Source organism: Diadema antillarum, unplaced genomic scaffold (assembly GCF_040938485.1).
Source record: "Diadema antillarum isolate AM-2024a unplaced genomic scaffold, OU_Dant_1.0 seq00001845_RagTag, whole genome shotgun sequence".
Taxonomy (NCBI): domain Eukaryota; kingdom Metazoa; phylum Echinodermata; class Echinoidea; order Diadematoida; family Diadematidae; genus Diadema; species Diadema antillarum.
This window is the reverse complement of record NW_027272517.1, coordinates 55,623-73,519: the sequence shown is the minus strand read 5'-3', so window position 1 is coordinate 73,519 and position 17,897 is coordinate 55,623. Positions and strand designations below refer to the sequence as shown.

Sequence of the window (17,897 nt, the reverse complement as noted above, 5' to 3'; positions counted from 1 at the left end):
GGTCGTGGCACGTGGCACAAAGCACAAAGCACGAGTCTGGGGTGAGTTTTGCATTGAAGTCTGAGGTACGGATTGTGCCAGATAGCCTAGCACGAGTCTAGATCACCCTACGGAGGTTGCGCTAGACTAGTGCTAGATGAGAGGACTCCAAACAGTCTCTGGGGAGAATATGGCACACACTTCGGGTGACCTGCACTGTTTGTGGCGGAGTGTACATCTGTGCACATAAGAAACTGCCGCCTCTCTAAAGAAGAAACGCCCGCCCACTGGTTTCTATAGAAACCTATGTCGACACTGCACAAGACAACCTGGGAACTCTTTCATCTGGCATTTCCTCTGGAGGTCCTCCAGAGGTCCTCCTAGACAGGGGGACTCTTAATGGGGTACAAGAGAGCCACAACATGTCTGAATTTCATAATTGTGTAGTGCTTGTTGATGAAAACTACCTTTATGTGACTGAACAATGACAACAAGCACCATGACAGGCAATTTCACTTTTTATCAACAATGATAGCTATCATCAATGGTAATAATTACTATGCTAACTCTTAAGCTATAAACGAGGTTTGTGAGCTCAAGCAGTCAAAAGTTTGAAGGCCTGCCAGAGAGCTAGAGAACTCGCTTCCTTGAACTCTTTCCATCTGGCTTCTCTCTGCCCAGGTGTGTGCGTGCTAGATAGGAAGTCGAGAGTCGTTGGGATTGGATCCAGCACGTGCGTATCTTGTAGTGGCAGAAACTGCTGGACTCGCTCTCACTGGAGCGGTATGGTATGATTATGCATTGCAGGCACTGGTTTGATTCCAGTGACGAGTGAAAATGTGGAAAGTGTTTCAAGAATTGCAACCTGGGGAATGGGCACTTTAGAAACAACAAAAACTGATGTAATTTCAAGGCCCTGCATTCAAACATAAATTTGAAAACTGTCAATTTTGGGTATGTGTGAATGGGACTTCTATTTGACAGCAGGCAGATTGCTTTGTCAATAGCCATGTGCGCACTATAGTGGCAAAAGAAAGAGAAAAATCTCACAATCTTTATCTGGCGCCATCTAAACTTCACAATATTTTGTTACAGTGTAAACATCAGTGTTTCATGCCACAATATTTCCCAATGAGAACAGGCCTACCAGTACCTATTAGATATTTTTTGTATTTTTGCCACAGCAGTACAGGCAGCCACGCTAATATCCTTTATATGATATGTAAAAGGATATTTGTTTGCTAGGGAGCATAAATCAGACTGGTGGTGTATAAAAATCTGATTTGAAGTGATTGTGTCGTGGGGAGACTCTGTATTATCGTTGAATTAATCTTTACTAGCTGCCTACCGCGTAACATTTGAAAACTACAGAATACAATACAATAGAACGGAATGGAATGGAATGGAATGGAATGGAATCGAATCAAATGGAATTGAAGAGAATAGAAAAGAATAGAAAAGAATTGCCCTTCAGCAAAGATGTGCACCACATTGTATTGTGGCATGAATCCTATGTCTAGACTAGGAGGTTGGCTATCAAAGAAGTTTGGAATCACTTGATAGTCTTCTCCGAATTGGGCCTCTTGCAAGAGCCTGTTGTGTGAGCATTTTCTGAAGTGTTAAATGGGGATGTCCAAATATATTCCGAGTCAAACCAGCCTTGGCAAACATAATATACATGTAGTTTCCCCATGATAGGCCATTTTGAGGTAAAATTCTGTCCATGAGGACATAAAGGTACAATGAGAAAGACAACATAATGAGACAGATAGATACAAAGTCGTAATGCAAAATGTCCTGGACAGCACATGAATGGTTTCTTTGCATTGCATTGAAATAACATTCTAAACATAATAGGGGAGCTTGTTAACATGCAAACAAGTTGGTTTACATTTCAAGTGTAGTACTACATGTAGCTTTACAACCGTTTACTTTAACGGTTTCAAAGCTGAGGTCATTTGAAACATTGCAAACTGTAGTGTAAACTGGTCTGAAAAGTCCCTTTAATTCAAGCACATGTACACACAACTTCCTGTAGTGACAGAAATCTGTTTTTGCTATCACACTCCCGCCTTATCTACTAAAGTCACATCGATCTATTTCTAAACCAATGTGCGCTCACTTTTAAGAGCTAAGCACACAGCCCTCTTATTGTGATTTCCAAGGGAAACAACATTGTATACATAGCACTCTGGCAGTACTAGGCCTACTACTATCTTCGATCTCAGGAGTGCATAACCCTGTCCACCCCCTTTAACTAAGTGATTACCACAGATTTAGATATCAAAAGTCCACCTGGCTAGTTTTAAAAAACAGTTAAGCGTGACCCCTGGAAGAACTCACGAGAGCAAAAACAAAACAAAACAAAACAAACACAAGAACTAGGCACCTATCTGTACAAATTTCCCCAATTCAAACTTTGGTATCAACAGAAGAACCTGTATGGAGATGAAACTTTCAACTTTATAAAGGCCCATCATGTTGCAAAAGAGGTAGGGAAATAGACTCAGTCGGAGAAAAAGAAGTGCTAAAAGACAATACCAAATACTTGTCTAAGTCTTGGGTCTGTCATATCATAAACATAAGATGGGGAAATGCACCCTTAAACAAAGAAAAAAAAAAACCACTTCAATGCAAAAATTATTCTGTGTTATTGGCATACAGTGAAGATATTGGCAGAGCTACGATTATGAAAAACTTCAACCAGCCGAATTCTAGGATTTGGAAGACATGGGTATGAAAGCTACATGTGGGAACAAGCAAAATAGGCTAAACAAAAGGCGGTGCGTGCAAAGGGTTTCCAGACTAGCACCAAAGCGGTGTTTGCTGTTGGTGCAGGTACGAGTGTATGGTCCATGCCACTTCAATGTAACCATTCTTCCATGTATGGCTTTCTGCAAGTAAATATGGTCTTGTACAATTGATACAAAAGAAAAAATCCAGTCAAATAGAGTGGTCAAGGTCCAAATGTCAGAATACACTTCTATAGTTGTAGGTCTCTGGAAATGTTTTCCCTCCGATCCAGAGTCTATCTGTTTACACTATTGCCACTGTACGGTAACTGCTACTTGTCTACTGATGAGATAATCAACATCCTGCAAACAAATGAAACATGACAACTCCTTGAACTACAATGTATATGACACAAAGATCCAAACCATGTAGTATAGCAGGCAGTAAAATGGGTCTTTCAAAGCATTCTGATCATGTTCTCTTTGCTGGGCTGAAGAGTACATTGAATAAGAAGTCTGTTGGGGTAGAATACTGTGTTTCATCACTTTCATGTACTAGTGAGGCAATATTCGAGAAAGGCAAACTGAAGTTGAAGTGCAACGAACGGCCAGCTCTGGTAAACAAGCTGATTAAACAATTCCTCCTAAAACTTTATAGCTGGAGGAATAATACTCCCAGTACCTGTAAACATTATAAATGTATAAAGTTAACATCATAACCATAACAAACTTGGGGGGGGGGGGTATAGAAATCAGATTTTATAATCTCTTGTGTAACAACTGAAAAGACATGTGATGTGTTCTTACACTACCGGTCCTACAAATCTGTAATCTACAATTGCACCTGGCATTGCTTTAAACATTTTTTAACAATCATAACATGATCACCAAAGTGCAGTGGCAAGAGGGGGGGGGGGGGGGGTGTAAATGGAAAAATAGAAGACCTACATTAACATATAAAACTCCAAGCAGCATTATTGACCTGAAATCTCTTTAATGATTTCTCAGAGCATTACTGTATGAGAGAACAAATACAAGGAGGTTCATGTAATTTTCTAATATATGCATTTATTATATCAACACCTAGCCTTAAATTTTGGTTGAAATTGTGAAAAAGGCAAGTTTATGATGTCTGTTTTGTTTTTCCTTTTTTTTTGGGAGGGGGGGGGATATATATTCAATGGACCTTGTTAAATTCCATCTTACTATGGATTGTAACATACAAAAAGTTGGATCTGTACTTCAAGGTTATTTCGGTAAAAGAAATCAAAATGTTTACAATCTCATCTGTCACAGGAAATGGTTGCCATTTTCTGTCGTTGACTGACCAATGATAATTGTGACCTTGCATCACAAAACTAACAACAAAAGTCACAACAGGTTTCGCAGTCTGGGTCAAATCTAAAAGAAAAGAGTCTCTAGCCTTTCCAACTTGAGATAATAACATGCCAAAATTGGACATTCCTATTAACCCATTGCAACAGGTGAAACAAAATCCAGTCTCCAGGAAAGTGAAATTGCGAAAACATTTAAGAAACTAGAAAAACAATCTGAGAGCGCAGACCTCCGCCCAGCAGCTACTTTCCCAGAGACTCCAACCCGAAGCACCTTCTGATCTGGAGATTCTCCCGCCCGAAACCCCTAACAAACGGGAGACTCCAAGTTGATGTGTGCGAAGCGCGAAGTTCCTATTAAAGGCTTATTTGCATACGATAGCAATAGTAAGAAATCCTTTCCACCGGGAGACACAGAGCCAGGGCGGGAGAAATCAAATCTCAAACGGGAGAACGGGAGATTTTGCGAAAATGGGCTTTCGGCGGGAGATCTCCCGTCGAAAACGGGAGGGTTGGAGTCTCTGCTTTCCACCAATGATCTTGCTCTTCCCAAAGAGATTTTTGTCCTCTCCACCACTGGGAAAAGCTCTTTGGGCTCTTCCATAGAGAGGTGAGATTTCCACCCATAGTTATACATGCTGAAAAATTGCCCGATTTCCCAATCGCCTCGCCCTAGCAGAAACTAGAGCACGCACTTTAGAGCGCGTATATAAAACCTCAAAAATGCGCAGCTTGAACTTCCAAGTTCATTGACCCTTCCTGCCAAAATATCAAAAATCCTTTAAATTTCTGGACCACTACCAAAATTTCGACATCTGTTCCTTGTGTCATTCTCAACCTTTCCTGCAAGTTTCATCCAAATCCATGCACAACTTTTTGAGTTATTTTGCACACGGACAAACACACAAACTACTCCGTAACTATTAACAAACAAACAAACCAACGGTAATGAAAACATAACCTCCTCCCTTGGCAGAGGTAAAGAGAGAGAAAAAACTAGCGACAAAGTTGAAGGTCTCCTAAAGTGCTTGGACTCAGCCCATACTCTGTTTGCGATTAAAGGATGTAAAACTCTTGACAACAATTTCCAGGAAAAGGTTACCAGATCATTCTGAAACTTGGCATTCTTATTGAGGATTCTGTTCCTGATTTTAACTTCAAAGTTTCAATGCTACAATTGAAAATTGCTGAATTATCTAAAAAGTTATTTGCAATTGTTTTTACTGGTTGTCAGATAAAATTTGCATGCTTGCATCACAAGGGTGGAAAAAGAAAGCAAAAGTATTCTCTACTAATGCGGCTCTCGCAAAAGCATCCAAAAATGTCTAAACTGACTTAGATAATTTCATACTTCCAAGCTGGCATGCAAATCTACAAATAATAAGGACTGAGTAAAGAAGACTTTATAGACCTTGTTAGCCTCAAACACACATTATCAGCCAGCTGAAAAATTAACCTGTACACATATTTGTAGGTTTGGTGATGCACACGCACATTATATGCAAGAGAAATCAAGTGCAGTTCACTGCTTATCATACCCCTACAAAAATTATATCACAAAAAATCATGGTTAACTCCACAGAATTCCACCTTTGCAAACAAATTGACACTCAAAGGTGACCATATTTTGGTATCAAACATGCCATTATTAGGGGATTTCTAAATTGTTCAACAGCTATTCCAAACATGCATCTTTCTGTACCTGGCTATCAACTATAATCAATCACTGATTTATGGAGATAAAGCAGATAAATACACACACCAAAAACCGTTATGTCCAACAACAAAAAAAAAGGAAAAAGAAAAAGATGACTCTTGAATGCTACTGGTACAATACTACAGGATGCAAGGGAAAAGTAACACGGATGTTTTTTGCTGTTACTCTTGCAGAAAATGAGTTTGTGCCCTTGAACTGTATCAAATTCCCTTCATTCTTACGATACCTGGTATAGTCTACTTATCTGCAGGATTGCAATAAAACTGCAATGACAGCTTGCCCATGCTCACGTCAATTCAAACAAAGGACGGATCTACTTCAATAACAGAGAAAGTTGTGGAAAAAATTTAGCATTGATGCCAAGGTAACAGATAAGTGAAAGTGAGAACCAGCCAGATAACACAGCTGTGGTAATGAGTCATCGAGTGTTTTAACCAACATCCAGAACACGTATACCATGATACCGCTTTGGTTCAATGACACAGATATCACTTGCTGTAGCATTTGAAATGTTTGGGTGCATTCTTTTTTTAAATCAAATATTCACATCTTCACAGATATTCCAGTCAGTGCAATAAGGCATGCTGTAAAGCAAGATATTTCCATGACATGAGATTTCAAATTTTCGCTAATCGGAGCCAACCAACCGCCTTTTTCGTGGCATGACATTTTTGCGAAGTCACTGGCATTCAATGCACATAGTGCAGACAAGAATTTTCATGAGCATTTTTGGTTCTACAGCACTGGGACTGCTAAATTTACACACCATCATCCTCTCAATTAATATATACTTTCTTGTATATTCAGTATATAAATATTCGTTTAACCTGTTAGCTACAAGATTGCTGAAATAACCACTATACCGTATGTTGCATATAATAGACTTTCTGAAGGGGATACCACATTCTGGCAGGTAATGGGTTCAAGGGGGGAAATGGCATTTTATAGGGGCAGAGCCCAACATTTTGTAGAAACCTGACTGCATAGTGTGCCTGTTTAAAAAGTTGTCTAAAAAAGACATCATGTTATAAGCACCACCATGTCCAATAATACAATCAGACATATAGCAAGGTCACTGTCACTGTTTTCACATATTGGTATTCAGGTAACTTGCCGGTTTGGGCAGACTACCTACTGACTGCATTATACTCTACAGCAGTCAATGCTTTTTCCACAGGCTTGTTGGGTGATGCTTAAAGACACCCAGTCGCGAGGATACATGGACATATTTCAGCCGCGGGCGGCAGCACGTAAACTCGCTTCCGAAGTTTCTACGAAGCGAAATGTGTGTGTGCGCAAGACATCCCTAAAGCAATGTATCGCGCTATAGTATCTCGATTGCTCGCGATCGCTTGCTGAGCGCGGGACAGTACGTTTTGTGTACTGTGAGTGATGTTCGCATGAGCTAGTAGCTAGCTGCGTATACTTCGTACGTCTACGCATTCTCTCCATCGCATCGTCGATCGTCGTCACTCGTCAACTATACTGTAATCATCAGATCAGATCAGATTAGTGAGTGCAGACCACATTATAATAGATAGGGTGGCCATCATGGACGATGACACATCGTCATGGGTAGCGGATATTACCGCCGAGTTGTCTATTCTGAACGCGGACGATTGGGTCGGAGACCCTGCCTGTATCATGTACTTGCCCTGGCGTGTGTACATAAATTCAGGACGGGGAAGCGACTGTGCCCGTGCAGGGCCAACGGCCAACGGCCACAGTTGCACTGCACATTTATGCAGTATTTTTGCACTCTTCATTGTTTTACTAACTAATATGAAGAAGGTGAGCGTTGTATCACCTGCCTGGAATATACTATATGTAAGAAGCAATGCCGAAACCCTTTCATTTGACTAGGTAAACTCACAGTTATAGTTCTGTCAGCTTAGCCTGGTGTGCATAATCTTAAAAAAAAAGACACACACACACACACAAAGTGAACATTAAAACTCATAGATAAGTACATGACAAATAAGATGTAATGCCTTCTTCAGACAGGAGCATAAAGAAATTATTGTCTATCTCCCTCTTACACAAACAAACAGAACACTATTGTCTCAACAATACAGTGTGAAGGATAACCATTATAAATAAACCTATCACAGGTATCAGTATTTGAGGTTATGTGTGAAAAATGCCCTACAAATTAATGAAAATCGCGGACAGTAGACCTTTGTCCATAGTCAACTCAGTGTAACATCGCAAGGCCATTGTAATGGGTTAGCTTTCTACCAAACACTGATTAAAATACCAATCAGAGGCGTACCTTTGATCAACAAATAAGGGATGTGCCACGGATACCAATTAATCGTACTTGATGAAGCTCATACCTGTACATATTAGCATGTTACAAACTGATAGGTTCATATTGCCCCTTGACCTATGACCAATATCTGTATTAGAATTAAAACAATGGATTCTTATGAACTGTTGTTCATCAACAACTTCCACACCAATCAACATCCCTATTAGACACTCCTATATGAAGATGTGAAGGTAAATAAAACTGTAACTTTCACGTACAAGGGTATTGTACGTACACTACTGTAACTCTGTAGTTACTACCACTGACCTGACACTGTCGGTGTAACCAAACTTTAACGAATTTCAACTGTAAAGGATCAATTTTTTTTTTCTTCAGAATTTACATTTCAACATACTTGTAGAAATTCACATGAAAAGATGTACACTTCACTGGGTCACTTGAATTTGGTTTCAAATTATTGGACCAAATGCATTGGAAGTTTGACTATAAATGCAACATAGATGCCTGAAACTTTTGCCAAGCTTATGAAAATTACAATCTTTATGAAAATTCCTTAACCAAACTTAAAATGTAGGGCCCCTAAATATGATGAAAGAGGAGACTTTGCTATACAGTTAAATCAATGGGGAGAAACAGTATTTGAATCGCAGCCATGAAATCTGGCTATGCAAATTTAACCTGGATTGTTGACGCTAGCTGCTCAGGAAAGTGACCTCTCTGTATCTATCTAGATTCTACATTTGCACATGAAATAATTTAAATTCTCAATACTGTGATGACAAAAAACTTACCACTACTTGCGATTCCCTGACTAATGACATTTGCTGCCTACTGCTGGGTCAGTTTTTAAGAAGCGATAAACTGACCCAGCAAATGTCATTTCGATTACGGCGTTATCATAATTTGACATAAATGAGAACTTAGAGAAGTTTTTCGCGGAATTATACATAGAAAAATAGGCCTACTTGTCGATGAAACGCAAAGGCCCTAGCAGTTAAAGATAGATTAGAAAAAGTCATTCCACTTCAATCATTGATTCATGTATAGACTTCTAACGTTACTTACACATCATCTGGATCTGGATTCCTTGAAGTTGTTGACTTGGTCAGCTGGGGTTGCTTGATTGGCCGTGGCATTACAATTCCACCGTGCATGCCGTAACACGAATTTGCACATTCTAAATTCCTGCATAACTGTTCATGCAACTCCAGCAAGTGGAAAGCAAATTTTTCATCGGCACGCTGACGCTGAAGCTTCCCCCTCTGCCACTGGTCTCTTACTTGTCCTAAGCAGGGAGGTGAGAGGAAACCTCCCTGTCCTAAGCATGCTAAGAACACGTCTCTCTGCGTTCTCCACTCGTCGATAGCGTCAAACAAGTAGATACGTTTTACTCGAGTTGGACGGCTGTTTTGATCTCCATTGTGAGGTTTCATTACTAAACCAAAGCCAAGGCTAATCCGAAACAGTACACGCATACCACACACATTATTGATATTGACATACCGGTACCGACGACTTTATACCAACTTTGTTATGTTCCGATCCGGCCCAACATACTGTAACACAGCTGACGCAGCAGACATGACAATTGCCAATGAGATCAAAACAACCCGCCATATGGCCATGAGCATTGCAACTTGCTATACATGAAGTTTAGAGTTTTAATATTTCTTCATCAAAGCATATTTATAAATACCAAATATTAAACAACGTAATATATGAATGATTTAAAATATTGTTATATAATATTTTCAGACATTTTAAAATATTATTGCTTAGATTGCTGAAATTGGCACCATAGTGCAAATAAACAGAGACTGCAGCCAGATACGTACGTACGTACACCACACAGCTCTACTGTTGTGTCGCGACGGGGACCCGTAGGAGAGATTTTCATGCACATGGCTGTTGTGCGGTTTTGTGCGTGCACCCATTCGGCCCCATTCGGTAGGTATTCGGGCGTCCATTTTGAAATTACAGTGGACGGCTCGCACGGCTCTCGTGCCCCATCTGGTTTTCGCTGGTGCGCTGCGTAGCGTCGTGTTCGGCATTCGGTACGTACGGGGGTACAATAACGGGAGGAGCAGCTTGTCGTGCATTTCTACTGAGCTGCGAATCGCCTGCGACGACCGATTGCCTTTAACATCCTAACTACAATTGTACATGTTACGATTGAGCATCAGATGCAGCAATTAGCTGATGAGAAAAACTTGCATAATATGTTTCAAAAACAAATCATGATATGGACATCATGGCCATGAAAATAAATTCACATGAAAAATGTGCAGCAGCATTAGAAGGCAACTGAATATGTATTCCTACATATGTTGCACCTGCACGAACCTGAACAAAGCAAACAAATTTCTGGAGCACTTCAGGTTGCGACTGGTATGACATCGATTCTGTGCAACTTTTGTTCATGTTACTGTCACCGACAATGTCAGCTCTGGAGAAAATGTGACACAAAAAAGAGGATCGACGCCTCAAGTGTGAAAACAAAACCAACAATTTTTTCTTCCTCACCTGGAGGAGAACAGCATCGGCCTCGCTGAATGGACTTCGGTAGTGGGTCAGCTTGAGGCCCCAGTCCGGCCGCCAGTAGTAGATGACCAGCAGGAAGAAGCCAGCGGTCAAGAAGCCCAGGATGTACACCAGCACCGTCCTGGGCAGACTGCGCTTGTAACCGGAGCAGTACTGGAGTTTTAGAAAGGGTCAATCAGGGAAAGGGGGGGGGGGGGGGAGAAGGAGGGGGAGGGGGCATAGAGAGGAAAGGTCAGCAGCATTGAATCGGTACATGTTTGTGTATGAGAAAGAATAAGAGAAAGAAAGAGATGGGGAGAGGGATAATAAAAAATGGTGAGAGACAGACTGACATTAATACATGGGGATGCAAAAAATGAGATAAGGATTACATGTATTTCAACAGTGCTTATGGATAGTCCACATAAGTCTCATAAACTATCAAATGAGATTAAATACGTAGAACAATATTATCAAAGGAAAATTCGACAAGGAGAAAGAATTGTGACAAACAGAAACTGGCGACGATAGTCAATTCTGACATTGTACTGTCATAACCTACTACATCTGTACTGCCTTCCGCCCCCCCCCCCCAAAAAAAAAGGAAAAGAAAAAAGTAGTGACCATTATCCTAGAAAAAGAAGAAGATGGCACATTAGCAATGAACTTTAACATTATTTTCAAAACACTTTCTTGCTTTGTTTTTCACTTGAACAGTTGACAAATTTTTTTTTTTTGTGGCAAACATGATGAAAGCAGACTATATGAAGCATGAAATTCTAATCATATTGTCAAAATTGACTGAATTCTGTTTGAGCTACTATGGAGTGTAAGTGAACGAACAAGTTCCACAATGTATCTAAAATTATATCAACCATTCTTTGATGTGATCTGAATAATTTGCAAATTTCTGCTCATGTTTTAATAGCAGCTTTTTAAATAGTGAATCTTTTGTTCAAGCACAGTCTGAAGCAGATTTCATAAGCTTTGTGGCTCGCAAGAGAAAAGGTTGTGCATAGATTTCTGATACAATATCAAACTCTCCTATCACTAAGTATCAGGAAGTATTCATTTGCAATTCATTTTTCCTTTGGTTGTTTCAATTTCCATCTGAGATGGCTGGATAGCCCCTATTCAGCCGCATTAACTGGTATTCCATCGAGTCCACACTTTGGATGTGAGGCAGGACCACTTCACAGGGTCATGCACCCTGCTCTTTGCAATGAATGAATGAAGTGCTCAGGACCTTTTATATTATGCATTTCTTCCCACCTCCCTGCTCTCTCACACTAGGGACCTCCATTTTATGTCCGATCTGAGGGACAGAGTGTTTTGCCTCTTATTAGAGGGGACGGTGACACACAACATTGCTCAGTTAACCTCCGGAACTGAACTCGGATCCTATGGCTCTGGAGGCACATATTGAAGATGATACCTGAGTTTCACTGAAGTGCGAATCGTGAAATCACTTGCCTAATAAACAAGTTTCAACGACTCTACTTGAGGAAGCATTTCACATGACAAAAGTACTGATATTACAATGTATCTCTTCTTCATCTTTGCAACTTTGTCATAAATCACTTTACAAAGGGAAAAGGAACAGTTAAAGGGTGTGTACAGTTCTGGTGGAGGTGAGGATTTAGCTTTAAACATTTTGCGAGATATTCAGAAACCACTCTATGAGATGTCAAAGAGCATGCAATTCTAAGGGGTATCAAAAGTTTATTTGATGAAAATCGGTTTTGAAATGGCTGAGTAAAAACAAGGTGAAACAAAGAGATCCTAATAAAAGGCGTGGCCTGTAGCCTTTTATTATTATCACTTTTTTGGATATCTCAGCCATTTGAAAGCCAATTTTCATCTTCTAAATAAATGTTGAATCCTACTTAAAATTACATGCTCTTTCATATTTCATACGAGGTTTCTCATTATCTCACTTAGGAATGTTCAAAACATGAATCCCCACGTCAGCCAGTACTGTACAGTCCCTTTAAGCCCTGCTCTTCTTTTAGGTACAGATCATCTTGTAGAAGTAGAGATCAAGTAGCACTTTGGTATTTGTATCACACTTTTGATGAACATTGACAAAACAAAACCAGTACTGCGACAAAGACTTCAAAAGAAATGGTAGAAGAATCTGTACTTGGGCAGTAAACCGTAGGACACAGTCATACATAGTACATGTATTGATTGTACCATCATGAACTACATATAATGTGGATTCTCACTGCTCAAAAGGACCTGCACAAATAACTCTGCCAAGAAAAACCACATATATTGTCCACTTTCAATACCACATGGTGTTGTTCAAATACTACTGGTGTTATTTTTCAGTTGGGATCTAGAATTTCAAAAACATCAGGAGGTATCGCATTTGTTCATTGCCATTGCTCTTCAGGTCACAGAAATGATTATTTGCCTCACAATATACCAGGGTAGTCACGACTTGTGTAAAAGCAATCCACTCCATGGACACATAAAAAAGATGGCCTTCATGAACACTGTGGACAGTTTGGCAATTGATCTAATTCACATTTGATCACAGTTTTCATGTGAGATGCCTGCTTCCTGACAGCAAACTAATGCAAAAAGCATTACCCCGTTGAGGACGGACTGACTTTGCTACAACACGCATTTCCCATACACACATGCCCAAGTATGTACTTGGGACTTGTCCCGAATGGGTTAAAGATAATAAAAAGTTTTGGTACCTCAAAAGTTTCCTTGAATTTCCTTGTCTTAGTTTGTGTTTCAGGTTAAAGTACCTTTCATATAACTAACACTGTGAGACTTACTCGCCCTAAAGTGCTCTCATGTCTTAGTAATCATGCAATTAACTGCGACCAGCAGCCCCATACGCATAGCAACCAGCAGTCCCATACGCATAGCGTAATCGGGCTTCGCATTGTAGCATTCAGGATCATGACAGATTTAGTATCGCAGGATAAATGTCAACTTAAAATCCCAAAAATTCTTCAATTTGAAGACTTACCAATTAAGGTGAAGTATTGAAAACAGGCTTCGGGCAACGTTTGGTTCTTCCTATAGTCCCTTTCTGTTCGAATTGATGACTGAATAAGACTCGGCCGAGAGGACCTTGGGAGAGCTACCTGTACACTGAATACTACAGCCAGTGCATGCGAACACATCACATGCGCACAAATTTCAAATCAGGGGTCGCACTTAACTTTTTTTTTTAACCAGCCAGGCGGACTACTTAGAATCAATTTTGACACTGAAGCAATATTTTGGCTAGCCAGACGGACTAGTAACTTCAGAATTTTTCGATTTTTCGCTAGTCCGACGTGATTTTGGGTGGTCAATGGCCAGCGGACCATCGCCAATTTCGAACCCTGCAAATCCATCAACGGATAAGATGTTTGTGTGCGCATGCGCTGGCCGTAGTAGTCAGTGTATGTAGCTCTCCCAAGGTCCTCTCGATCGAGTCACATTCAGTCATCAATTCGAAAAGAAAGGGACTATTGGCAGAACCAAACGTTATTCGAAGCCTGTTTTCAATACTTCAACTTAATTGGTAAGTCTTCAAATCGACAAAATTTTTGGATTTTAAGTTGACATTTACCCGCGATACTAATTCTGTCATGATCCTGAATGCTACAATGCGAAGCCCCATTACGCTATGCGTATGGGGCTGCTGGTCGCAGTTAGCTATGCGTACAATGGGCTGCACGCTGCTGGTCGCAGTCAGTGGTTTCGTACAATATTTATCGACGCTGTGCTCTGGTACGAAACCATTATTGCATGATTACTAAGACATGAGAGCACTTTGGGGCGAGTAATTCTCACAGACAACGTACCTTAACGTGAAACACAAACCAAGACAAGGAAATTCAGGGAAACTTTTGAGGTACCAACAGTTTTTATTATCTATGTAAACATTTCATACAAATTGTCACTGATCTCAGAATTTGATGACACCAACAGATGTGTATGTTTTGTTATCTTCCTACATTTGTATTGATCTTGGCTTACAAGTTGGTTGGTTCTTGTAACATCAAGATGTGAGATTTAAAAACTACAACAGAAAGAAAGTCAACTTGTGGGTTGACAGACAACACTACACCAGGGGGGTGTTTCACAAAGCCGTTCTTAAAGTTGAGAAGGACTTAAGACCAACTGGTGATCAGTTCTTATGTGCTATACTTATCAAAATCCATACAGCTGTATCAATGCAGCTCTATGTCAGAATCGCAGTAATTCAGCACAAGAACTGATCACCAGTCGTTCTTAAGTCATTTTCAACTTTAAGAACGGCTTTGTGAAACACCCCCCAGGTCTTTATGGCCCCCTAAAACAGAGAAAGTCCTATAAAGACCCTGTAGTGTGGGGATACCAGGGGCGGATCCAGGAATTCTGTAAAGAGGGGGGGGGGGGGGGGTGCAAAAATATTTCTGGTGCCACTTATGGGTTTCATTTCATTTTTGTCTTTTTATTTCTTTTGTTTTTACAAAAAATAAAGGGGGGCATGCACCAGTTGCCCCCCCCCCCACAGTTCACAAGAACTGATCACCAGTCGTTCTTAAGTCCTTTTCAACTTTAAGAACGGCTTTGTGAAACACCCCCCAGGTCTTTATGGCCCCGTAAAACAGAGAAAGTCCTATAAAGACCCTGTAGTGTGGGGATACCAGGGGCGGATCCAGGAATTCTGTAAAGAGGGGGGGGGGGGGGTGCAAAAATATTTCTGGTGCCACTTATGGGTTTCATTTCATTTTTGTCTTTTTATTTCTTTTGTTTTTACAAAAAATAAAGGGGGGCATGCACCAGGTGGGAAACACCTCCCTGAGTCAACCGTTCGCGATGAGCGTACCCTTTGATGGCACACATACATTTGTAGCCTGACCATGAGTGCTATTCATGGTCTTTGAATGTACCTCAATGGGAAGCAAATAAATCGGGCCACCCATTAATCCCAATGATACCAGGTCTTATTAAAGAGGATTTACTCCAAATATGGGGATTCAATAAATGCACAAATATCAGTTTAGGACCCATCGCTCAAATTTGACGAGCATCCAGAACATTTGTTAAAAAAGTAAAGGGTTTTATAGAAATTTTCGTTCAATCATTGTGATATCATTGTCGTATAGGAAGATTGCCACAGTCGGTGATATCACAGTACAGAAAAAATAAAATGAAAACACATAAAAATCAAAAATATATTCATTTTTCTAGTACAATGAAAGTGCCCTTGACTTACCATTTCAGGATGCAAGGGGGATAATATTACCCTTTATAGCATACATTGTACAAATGGCGTACATCAAAGCTCCCTTTTTCATAAAGGTGTGATTTCACGGAGCACGCGAACAATTTGCGAAGGACGAGAATGGCAAAATCCAACATTCGTATTTTAGTCTGCAAAAGATCGCCAAACGAACGTGAGAGTTTGGAAACGTCGTCAATTGTTTGCAAATGTCGTTTTTACTTCGGCGAGAATTTCAAAAAATTTCAAAAGTTTTTGCGAACCTTTTCCGCACACTTGGTCATGATTTGCTCGTGATTTGTTCTCAAAAGTGTCTTTAAAGCCTCGACATATGTGCAAGACCTTCGCAAGACACGCGCGATGTTCGCAAAATGTTCGTGAAACCCCAAACAGATCCCAAAACTTTGGAGAATGTTTCGCGAAATCTGCGAAGTTTTTCAGATCATTTTACGAAGTAACCGCAAACTGTTCGCGTACCTTTTGAGACATTCTCACGAACGTTTAGCGCATGTTTGGGGATGTATGACCTACGTTTTCTACAAATCAAAATCGTAGCATACATTTAAACATCAAACAATTATCAACAACTATATAGTTAAAAAGAAATTAAAGACTAGCAAAGAGAAAGAAATATTTGATGTACAAAAAAAAACGAAGAATACACTTAAAATGAATCTAAAGTATGCCCAAATTACATTTGAAACTCGAGATTATGTGTTGGAGAAACTGCAAAAAAAAATAATGATAATAATGCTTTAATAGTGGAGATAGGTCCTAAGAAAAACTCAAGGCATGCACACAATAGAGAAAAGAGAGAAAAATAAAGGAGAAATACAGGAAAGAAAAACAAAGTTTCCTATTTAAGACAGCTCCCACCTCTCCCTGGGTATATTTTCTCCCATGATTACTTTAAAAAAATGCGTTGTTTGCATTTATACGTCGCGTGTTCTCCGTGTACGTAACATGAGCACTGTACTTCAGCAATGATAACACGACATTCGCACATACGTCATGAGAATTGTATGGAATGTCATTTGTGGTTTGCACTCAGCGGTTAAACTCGTTTCAGCATCTGAAGAGTCCCATAATATCTAAAACTCTATTACATGATAAGAAACATGTTTCAAATACTGTGTGTATACCGCAGCATAATTCCTGAATGATTGCTTTTTGCAAATTTTGTGAGTCAGCTGATGTTTCTGCAATTATCAACATGTCAAAATATTGCCTATTGTACCATTACACATTATATGCAATGTACAGGTGCAGGTACATGTGTTAGTCTCCATAGTGGGAAATATTATGCTTCACAAAGGGCATACTACTTATCCTCATTTCAATACATTTTTTTACTTTCATTTTTTTTTTCCAATTTCTTAATTTCAATACTTATTTCTCATTCTATCCCTGTGGCTCTTGATACATGTATAAGATATTACCACTCGATATCATTGGTTGAACACGTCAAAATTTGTGATTAACAATACAACTGTATGCTCACAAACTATATAGGCCCTATGGCAAACATACAACATACGATGACAAAATATATACCAGCAGATATACACCCATAAATTCTTCAGTCTGGAAGCAGATTTTATAAGGACATACTCACCAGTGTTTCATTGCGCTCCTCAGCGATCTTCACCTTGTCTGAGCCACAGCCTGACATAGCCCTCTTGTACAGGCTACATGCACACACATGAAACAAAAGATGGAAAGAATTTTCATTACTGCTGAATTTACACTAAAGATTTCCTTTCTACTCTGACAGAGCACACTACAGTATGTGGTGTACATGCTTTGCTCGGTTAAAAGGGACAAATCCAAGTTCTTCATCAATTTGAAGAAATAGTCAACCAGTGCTTAAGTACACTCTGATATCTCCTATGAGAACAGAAGGATGGATGTGTGTCACACAATGCTCTTAAATGGCATTTGTGACATGAATCTGTTTGTTTGTTTGTTTGTTTCATCTGTCTCGAGCTCCCTACCTATGCACTTGTGAATAACTCCCTACCCCTTCATTTTGAAGTGATACAAAATATATCAAAATTTCAATCACATAGTATTTTAACAGCTCTACTCATATTATCAAACAAATTAATATCTGATGTGC

The 17,897-nt window shown here is 39.8% G+C and overlaps 1 protein-coding gene across 1 annotated transcript in view; it reads right to left on the bottom strand.

Moving 5' to 3' along the window:
- Positions 1 to 17,450, bottom strand: part of LOC139712708 (polyamine-transporting ATPase 13A3-like) — a 56,705-nt gene extending 39,255 nt beyond the window's left edge. The window contains exons 1-2 of the mRNA XM_071624511.1: positions 17,394 to 17,450; positions 10,558 to 10,728 (exon numbers count right to left, since the gene is read on the bottom strand). Of these exons, the coding sequence (XP_071480612.1) occupies positions 10,558 to 10,728; positions 17,394 to 17,450 (228 nt within the window). The remainder of the gene's footprint in view (positions 1 to 10,557; positions 10,729 to 17,393) is intronic.
- Between the last annotated feature and the right edge of the window lie 447 nt (positions 17,451 to 17,897).